We start from the raw sequence: 10,121 nt of genomic DNA, 5'->3' as shown, positions 1-10,121 counted from the left end.
GATTCAACAAAATTCCGAATACTGTATACATTACAAAATATATAACTTTCAACGAATGTATAGATAATATTTTGCCGGAATTCCGAACCTTGTGGCTTGGGAGGTGTTTTTTTGTGGTGAGCAAACCAAAAACTCTCGGTCGTTTGTTTGAAAATTTGACAACGTCCTAAGAAACTCGATTAAACACTTGAATGTTTAAAATACATTAAACTAAACGCAATGGTTATTATTATTATTATCATCAAAACTCAAGCTATCTTAAAAGTAATAAAATGCAACAGAACTACTTCTGTTTGCTAAAAATAGCACGAGTTTGCTAATAACTCAAAGAGTAGTTGTTTTACTAAATCTATTTCATTACCGTCAACACTAGATATACCACACCAGTCATTTTGACTGGTCGGGCAGTTTGAATTGCAAATTTCCAGTAGATACAATTTTTTGTCCAGTAGATACAAAGTTGTTTCCAGTAGATACAAAGTGGACAATTTCGCAAGCAAAATTGAAGGCATTTCTTGCAATATTGTACGCACGTGGAGCATACGAAGGAAATACTTTGACACTTCAATATTTGTGGAGCAACAAATGGGGACCATTATAGTCCTAGACCTAGACCTAGTATTATATACCATCATTATAGACCTAGTATTATATATTTCGTAATAATCTTCAAACTCCGATTCACTGCTGTCTGACAAATTGATATTCTCTAATTGCTGTTCAATGTACTCCTCATTGTCACTCTCTGAAGAGGTACATTGTGACAATAAAGTATCCGGAAATTTGTGATTAAAAAAATGCTTTTCTTAAAATCACTAATTCCCGGTACTTATTTGACAGAATGTATGTAAGATAGAAGACCCCCAAATTTAGGTATATATTATATGTAACAATATTGTATGGATAATTATATTCCTAACAAATGTTTCATTTTATAATTTATTGAATAATACCATAAAATATGTACCTAAAAAGGCACATTTATATGTTTAGAGGAGACAAAATTTTTACTCCCCTTGTATAACGCGCACCCAGATTTTAGAGCTAAAAAAATTGGGAAAAAGGTGCGCGTTATACACGGAAAAATACGGTAATCTGTAATGTCAAAAACATTACGTTACGCCTCATGTAGCCCCCCAGTGTGGCGACAGACGATACGTAACGTAATATTTTTAACATTAACGATAAATGCCAAACTGCTACGCTTCTGTCAAAACGTTTACGGGTCGGCCGAGGCGTAAACCCGAGCGTAAATACTTTTTGCATACGCATGCTTACAAACAGAGGAGAGATCGTTCGAGTGAACACAGTAAGAGAGAAAGCAGAATACAACAAGAGAGAAGGCAGGCGATCGGTTCACAATGTTTTTCTTTCTTTCGCGATCGAGCGCCTATTTTCGCAATGTTTACTGCTTGTCGCTCCGTTTGCTCATGCAGCAACAGTGAATTCTTTACAACTCGCGCCACTTATCTATGTCGCTAGTATCCGAGGCATTCGGAATCCTATAGAATCTCCCGGTTTGGATGAGAAAAAATTAGTCTACAATTGCCAATAGCACCATGATACAGAATTCTATTTTTCATTATTTTTAGGTCTGAAATGGCGGTGAAATATTGCAGCGGCCGCGATGTTGATGTTGATCCACAAAAAGATCGTGAATTCTTAAATATGGTGCCGGAAGGAAAGCGTCGTAAAATCGAGGAAGCTGTACGAAAGCGCTAGTCGTGAAGGAGTTTGCTCCAGAATACATACAGCGCCGCATGTTGCAACAATTGCTTCGCGCAGTTTCCCTTGTTGTCCCCGAGATGCCGCAAGATGCGTGGACCGTTGTTGGAGACAAGTGGGCCAATAACGATTGAGCCCCGAGAGGACGGCTGCTACTAGACACAAGTAAGAACGCATTGGAACATTTGGTTACATTTTACACATTACAGAAGAGGAGATCACATTAAATTTTCCAAACACGGACGCTTACACGATATATGAAATACACATTGATGAGGTGCCGCTCCAGGAGACCTCCTTGGCACGAGACCCAATAATTATACATGGGTTTCCCCCTGTTGATCCGTTGTTGATCAATTACTCTTGAAATCTTCTCACTTTGTTCTTAATGTTTCTCATTACATTTATGTACTGTCACAAATTGTTGGCGCCATGTCGAATCATCATCATAATCATTGACCAAAAAAAAAACGAATGTTGCATATTTGATTCGGCAATTTCAAATCCAAATTATTCCGTTCGCGGCCGTAATTGCCTGCAACTTTGCAACCCGCAACAGGTGACATACCGGATGCCTACATTTAGGCGCATTCGCCTTCGGTTCGGTTCGGTACAAAGGTTCGTTTCTTATGCGCTCAAGTCTTTCGTTTCCCACGCAGCGCTACCAATGGACGATTGTGGAAAAAATAGAATGATCAACTCCATCCTGTTAAGACCATGAACCGGACAAGCATTAGAATTGTACGTTATTGTTTTAAAAGTAAGAAGATGTTCAGAGGTCATCTCAAGAAATCGCTTGCAAATGAATCTTCGAAAATCCGAACCAAAGGCACCAGCATAAAGTGTGCTCCGCACTGTAAACCATTCGACCACACTGAGCCGTGTTACTGGAAACACTTACAAGCGTGCCGCTAAACATGCTGCGCTACCAGCTTCTGGGATCAACATAAATCGATCAATATCGACAGACCGATGTCGATCACTGTTCGGTCCCGCTCGATCGGCATCGCACGCCCATGGTGGCAGGCCGCAAGGAAAAGAGAGAAAGAAAACCAATATCCCGTTCCCCGATGCGGAAAACGTGACCTCGGTTGCGCTGCTCCGCGGGCCCCGTTCCTTCCGTTGTGCTGTCGGCTGGCGGGAAAAAATGAGAGTGAAAGTTGACAGTTTATCACTTTTCGATTCGTGATCGCGGTACGGTATCGAATGCGGATCGGCGCTCCCGAGCACGCGCGCGTGTTAGGGCATGTATGGAGCCTCCAGCGTGTGGCCCCAATGACCGAGCACAGTGAGAGCTAATGAGTATGGGGCGTCACAGTGCGTCGCAGCACGCGTCACATCCGCGCGTACGCGCCAAAGCATACCATTCGGGCCACGCATGTACCTATTGCTTGTCGATTATGTTGGCTGCCTCTTCCTGTCTCTTCGTTTCAGGTCCCGCGTTTTGCGAAGGCGGTTGCGTATTGTTTTATTGACCGCTACTGAACGTCCGTTTGGCCATTACGCAACCGGTTCCGTGTGTTGAACGTACAGTTTTCGATCTGGGCAAAGATCTTTGGAACGGACGATAGTTTACTGCTAATGTTGAAGGTCACGGAATAGATAAGAAACGTTGCCCAGATCGGTGATGTCATTTTTCGAGGATTCAGTCGATACGGCCGATCCGATCGGATGGTGTGCAGTTTTATGGGTTCTGAATAAATTTGATCGTCTTCAGCTTTGTGTCTCTTAGCACTTGTACCATCTCACGCCTAGACGCTAACCGTCCAGCTCATCAAGGTGATCGACATGCAAGTTTCTGGTGGAACCCGATCATAAGTTGATGCATCAAAGTTAATTCTTTTCTTATCCGTTTCATGGCATTCGATGAGGCCGATCCTCCAAAAAACACAGGTGGTGTCGATAAACCACCAAACGGGCCTACCCACCACGTTTTCGATGCGTTAAAATTCTTCCTATCAATACAGATGTAGATTAAAACCAGTTTGGTGGCAGGCTTGAGCCACTGTGAAACGGTCGAGCATCCAAAATTAACCAAAGCGCCGTCGATCGATGGCAAAAAATACGCCACCCAAAAGAGGCCATTTCTGTTCGACCCTCAACCCTCCTGTTTGGGAAAGACTTACGACCTGAAACTTTGAAAATCCAGCCACAAAAGTAAGGCTTATGCTACAAATTCCACACATTATTGTTAGCATATATTTTCAAAACCCAATGGCTGCCATTTGCGCTGCCAACTATTTTCTCTCCGGCATTCTTTTCAGTACAGCCACATTTGATATATGATTCCCCGACCTTAATCCCGCGAGACAACCGCATTCTGGTGCCAGAGTGTGACTGCCGGTTTCCGGAAGAATTTCGCTGTATTTTTGCCCCAAACATGTTCCATCTTCTTTAATATTCAAATTAAATTTCGAAACTGGTTCGGCAGACAGCCTATTGACGACCTCAGCAGGGAAAAGTCGATTGGCAAAAAAAACATAAACAGGAAACACTAAAATACATTCTTTATAAATTCACTCGGGCCAGACAGAGGCTCGATTTTCTTTTGCGTGCGTTCGTTGAGCATCGAAACGAATGCGATGAGGCTTCCAGTAATCAGTGATGTCAATAAGTAAATGTTGGCTCTGTGCTGCCAACAAACTACTTCGGGCACTGAGGTATGTCGGGTTCCTGGAGAGCTTCACACACAGTCCGCTAGCATTCTCCGAGATCGTTAAGAACATTGATCCCTCAGCTGAGAGTGCAACAAATTAAAAAAAATAACACACCGTCAAACGGTAGCAACTGAAGGCTAATGGTATATTTTGACATCCAAACACTTCGTTTGGCAATCGGTGAAGTAAAACCACCAAAAACAGGCCACTCTTCATTGCCCAATCTTTTTGTTTCACGCCGTCGACTAATGCCAACGGTTGGGGCAATCAACTTAAAAATGCTGCCTTGCCGATAAGAGTGAAAACGATTAAAATGAAGCTCTGAAACTGAAACAAAAAACTTGAAGGTTTCTTCAACAAGTATACAGCAACCCCACCGAGGGGTTCGAGCTGCCATCGGAACCTAATGAATCTTATGGTGCACAGAGACAGAAAAGGAAAAGGAAACCAAACTGATGCTGCACAGTATAAAACAGGGGGTATGGGTCTGTTTCGTATAACGTATGCAAAACTGTTCTCAGAAAGTGATCTTCGCGTGAGAATGATCCTCTGCGTGGCTATCACCTACACCGTCGCGCGATCAAGCGTGGTTTTATACTAATTTACCATTTTTCTTGCTCTCACCTCACTGTCTCGCTTTGGCAGTAAGGCTATCGAAGTTGTGTTCCATCTCAACCCGTTCGGTCGCTGCCAATAAATGAAAACTCGTATGTTAAAACAAAAAGCAAAAAAATAAACAAAGTCAAGACGGAAACGAGTTTTAGCATCTTCTTCGAGCCACGAGCGTCTGTGTTGGCGATTTTCGGCGAAACGGCAGAGTGGGGTGACATTCATATAAAGACCCCGGTCGGGCAACCGTCGTTCTATCGTTTCGGATAACCGCTCTGGTGAAGGTGAGTAGATTCCGCTGATCGCTCCACCGTCGTTCGTGGCAAACTGTGACACCAGGAGCTTCTAGTCAAGTTTGTGAAGTGCTTTTCCCGCAGGCTAGCGGAGAATATCCTGGAGGCTTACGGTGTCCACGTTACTTTCCCGCGGTAAAAGTTTGATCACCCACCACTCACCGGGTCGTTCGCTCCTTTCCCTTTCCGTTCCAGTGTCCAATAGACGATGAAAGTTGCCATCTGCCTGTTTGCCGTGCTGGCCGTTGCGCTGGCCCGGCCCCAAAACGTTGGCCAGGAGTTCTGGCCCGACACGCTGCAGCGTGCTCAGTCGCAAAACCTCCTGCGCCCGGAAGAGCGCGTGCTCGACATCCAGGTTGCGCCGCTCGTCAACCAGATTGAAAACGTGCCGTTCGACCAGCCCGTTTCGGTCCAGCAAGTCGTCGTGCAGCTCGATGAGGCCCAGGTCTACCCGTATCTGCAGCGCAGCGTTGACGAGCAGCTGGCCCGTTTCTAAACGGACGAAGCGAGAAAGTCGCCGCAGCACATTCAACATTGGAGTTCCTCCGGGGTTCGCAGCACGTTCCGGCAACGACGATGCCGACGAGATGCGCAGCCTCCGATGGATCCAAATGACACGGACATAAGAACATGAGCATGCGGACCGTTCGAAAACACATACGCCCGATTACGCCATCCACCAGGCCAGGCTTCTACCATACCCCGTCTCCGGAGCGAGACGAGATGGAGTGGAGCTTTTGAGCCGATCGGTAGGATAAAGATCCAACATTGGAACCCGCCCCCGAATGATCGAAATGGATTACTCTTGAACTAGATACTCGAACACACACAAAAAACACCCCTGTAAACCCCTTTTACTTCTCTAAATCATAAGCATCGTACACGAGTTTTGGGCACGTGCGCCCAACCTTATTCTTATAAGAACAAAGTTGACTTCTTCTAATGTACAAACAGACAAGCGACGAGAACCAATCAAACGGATGGACCAACAACATCTGCGGCCCGCCCGGTTTGCCTACTGGAGAGACCTGAACAATTGTCAAAGATAGTGAATCTTAAAGAAATAATAAATTTAGTCTAAACAAAACGCTCCGGTGTTCGGTGTTTACTAGTAATTTCAAACGGCGATCAGCGACGAACTGATTTTCCTTTCTTTTCACCTTCGTTGGAGGTGCGAGTGGCCTTCGCCGACGTATGTAACCATTGCTTTACTTTTCCCCTATTGTTGGACACTTCATCAACCCATGTTATGTTTCGCCTTACAACGGTTAGAAGGCTTGCAGAGTTTTGGTTTTATCGACATGTTGCCGTATAAGCTTCGAAGACACGAAGGGACTGACTAAATTAGTCAGTCACTGGCAAACGGTTCTGCACTTAATGGAGTGGTTACGAGTAAGAGTAAGAGTTTGCAGTAATTGCGGGGTCAATGAAGTAATCCTAACAATACGAACACGATAAAATAAAAAAAACTTATTCCACACAAGTGTAATAATTTAGCTGTTAGCTATTTCAGGCAGTTTGTTCTGTTTTAGTACAATGCTTGTACTAAACGGGCCAAATTAAGCATACCGAATATTCAAAACGACAACAATTCAAACTCAACCCTACATCAGCACCCCAGAAAAGTTCAAATTAACCGTTTCTACCAACTAATTGAAAGTTAGCTGTTAGCTGTTAGCTGGTACAACCTCAATCGATCATGTTGACAAGATGAGGATCAATTGACGAGCATATATTCGTTTTATAACCGTTTATTCAGTCGCTATATCGCGATCTACGTATAACGATAGCAATTTATTTAATTTGTCGCTTGGACAGCCGATCGTATCAATCATTTGAAGAAACGTATAGATGTGTATCCCCAACACAGCTCTGTTGCGTAGACAGGGCCGCAAACCTGTTTGTCTATTAATTCACAGATCCATTACTTTCTGAAGTCACCCCGGCGATGTCTTTATTGACTTCGAATTCGGTAAATAATGGCTCGTACTATGCGATTTGTTTTCTTCCTACAGAACACTCATCGATCACGCTATGGTTGATATTGTATTACCTTACTTAGCATGTCGCTGATAAGTCAATGGCAATCGACTGAATCCATCCACCATCCATCAGGGCCAAGAATGTGAAGATATCCCGAAAGTGTTGGGCACTTTTCCTTCCGCATTTCGGTTGAAATTGGCAACCGGACTGCTGGTGGAGTGCCTGTTGAAACAATCCCCAGCACTTTTCGAACGTCCACGTCGCATCCACGTCTCAGAGCCTATTTCAGGTTCGAGGCAAAACAACGACCGTCGATTCCCGAGAGGACAAGAGCTGCATCATTAGCTTCACCACCTCTGTCTAGGCTCCGACCTGAGCAGTGGAGGAAGACGATTAGCATGAGCTGGACAACCATCATGAGGCGCTCGGGACTACTATGGGGTGGTTGCTGGTGGAAATCACAGAAAACTGTCGGCCGTAAAAAATAGATTTAAGACAGTACAAAGCAGAGAGAAAGAGAAATAAAAAGAGAAACAGAGGGAGAGATAAAGAGCGAAAGTAACAGCAAGCCACCAAAAGACGGACCGAGACGAGAGAGTGAATGGAAGAAAGAAAGAGACGTGTCTCCAGGAGGGACACGGCCAACTGACGCTGATGGTGGGGATCGGCGGTATAAAACCAATAGCACCGTTGGCGCCAACACTTTAATCGTCGCTCACGCCGCTCGCCGTCACCAGCTTTGTTGCCGTCGATCATCCGTAAGGGTCCGCTTCGCTTCACAGGTAAGCCTCGGAAGGGATGCTGGGGTTCGTGACCGGGGTATACATCCCCCCAGCCCTCCCGGCGCTTTCCCCCGTAGTCAGTGATAGAGCATAAGTCCCTGTCCAGTGGTGAATGGTCAGTGAGCCTCGTCGAGTGGTTCAATCGCACCTAGTGAAGACTCCGCGTAGTGAATTTGACAAATGATCGTTTGCGAAAGCCCTCCTGCCAGAAAAAGAAAAGTCTGGCGCTAGTAACGTAATGTCCACACGCGTAATCATCCATCGCGCAGCACGTAATCGAAACTTTCGCGCAACAACGTGACACGCTGCAATTATCGGCCGAAAGGATAACAGGCGAGCGACACCGGTGCGCATGGCCCTCGGAAGCAGTTCGGCCATTTCGGGGGGCCCATCGAAAGTGAAGTTGTTAACCGTGTTTCGAGAGGCCGTCAGAGGTCAGCGCCGAGGCGATCGAAATGAGCGGCCACCGGTCGCCGTCGCGGACTGAAGGAAAAGGCCATTCGGACGAGTTTGTGTCTGAAGAAGAATAAAAGTAGCGGCAGAAAGCCGCCGGTTTCTGGAAGCACCCTGTGGCGCTACGAGATCGAAGAGACCCGCTTTGGTCGTCTGGTCTGACGATGGCGATCGTGTGTCGATTACGAAACCACATTCCCCCGTTCGATTCGTTTACCGTGCGTTCGCCCCGGGGGCCTTTTCTTCGTGAAAGATCGCGATCTTAGTAGGTTTCTTCACGCAATTCCAGCAATCCTGGTACGCTAGAAGGGCACCGGTAGGCCTGTGCACGAGTGTCTCCGCAACTGGGTCACAGTTCTTGAGGTCTGCAGTTGGGATGGGGCACTCAAAACCGGTCGCTAACTCCGTCGCTCCCCTGCAGGCGCGCAGAAACAGGGAACTAATGGTTTACTTTCTCCACCGCACAGATACCGCACATCATGAAGGTCGCAATCTGCCTGTTGGCCGTCCTCGGCCTGGCGCTGGCCGCTCCGCAGCGCGATGGTGGTGCCCTCACCGACGAAGCCATCCGGCAGGCCCAGTCCCAACAGCTGATCCCGCTCGACGCCCAGATCCAGGGCGTGCAGCAAGGAATCCAGGTGGCCGCCCTCGAATCGATCCCCGGCACCCAGCGCGTCGATCTGTTCCAACTGCTTGGCGACCAGGTTCCACGTGAAGTCATTTCGAACCTCCAGTCACAGGTCGACCAAGTTGGCCACAACTAAGAAACGGCCAGAAGTCCCTCCGTGGCGCCGATCATATCTATACTTTCGTCTGCCTCTTTTCTGTGCACTAGAGTGTGGTACCCTTTTGTTCTTCTTCAATTCCTTGGCAAATGGAAAAAGCCAACCTCTGTCTGAGCTGTCCGCAGATTACCCTAGAACTTCAGAGCGGACCCATCTGGCCAAACCTCCGAATCGTCTCTTCCACGATGGTGCCAACGAAATATCGATGTAAACCTTTACCCCGTAAGATGGATCTTTTTGTACGTTTGTGTTACGAAAAGATGTGCGTGTGCGTGTTTTTTAATTATATACAAATGTTGACTTTTTTAAAATAGAACGATAGAGAGATAGTGCCTAAAGGGTACTTGTGGAACACGGCAAGCCCCGAGATGAAACAATAAATACAACACCATTCAAAAACAAAAAGTTTATTTCGACTGATCACGATATCGTTCACACTGTTCCAGGTTCAAATCAATCAACTCGTTGGCCATCTCCGATTTGGGCACTTCAGTTCATGAGCTCCCACTGCACAATCGTACATTGTTCCAAGCTATGCTCAATAAATTTTCAAGCAAGACCTTGGGTGATTTCATGTGGACTTAACTGAGCAAATACACGTGGACGCTCCAAGCCCCACAGTGATGCTCAACACGAGCACTTACCACACCATTTGTCGTTTCTTCAAAGGCCAGGGACGAAACGGATAGCAACTGATGCTGCACTTTCATACGCACGAAATCTGGCCGTAAACAAAGCATTGGAAACCACAGTTGAAAGCCTACCAGACATAAACGTTAAACGTTCCGTTTCCAGGTACGTCTTAAAACGTTTTCTTCGGAAACAGTGCTTCGA

The 10,121-nt window shown here is 46.1% G+C and overlaps 1 protein-coding gene across 2 annotated transcripts; it reads left to right on the top strand.

Moving 5' to 3' along the window:
* Positions 1 to 5,492: 5,492 nt before the first annotated feature.
* On the top strand, positions 5,493 to 9,670 carry LOC131210373 (uncharacterized). 2 transcript variants are annotated; one of them, XM_058203609.1, is made up of 2 exons: positions 5,493 to 5,552; positions 9,039 to 9,670. In XM_058203609.1, exons 1-2 carry the CDS (start codon positions 5,493 to 5,495, stop codon positions 9,264 to 9,266), a joined length of 288 nt encoding a protein of 95 aa, XP_058059592.1. In that variant the 3' UTR covers positions 9,267 to 9,670. The 2 variants fall into 2 exon arrangements, with proteins under 2 accessions (XP_058059592.1, XP_058059591.1); XM_058203608.1 differs by lacking the exon at positions 5,493 to 5,552 and adding an exon at positions 7,999 to 8,049 and having other exon boundaries at positions 8,970 to 9,670.
* Positions 9,671 to 10,121: the final 451 nt, after the last annotated feature.

Source organism: Anopheles bellator, chromosome 2 (assembly GCF_943735745.2).
Source record: "Anopheles bellator chromosome 2, idAnoBellAS_SP24_06.2, whole genome shotgun sequence".
Lineage (NCBI taxonomy): Eukaryota > Metazoa > Arthropoda > Insecta > Diptera > Culicidae > Anopheles > Anopheles bellator.
The sequence above is the reverse complement of the archived record's forward strand: the minus strand, read 5'-3'. Positions and strand labels throughout refer to the sequence as shown.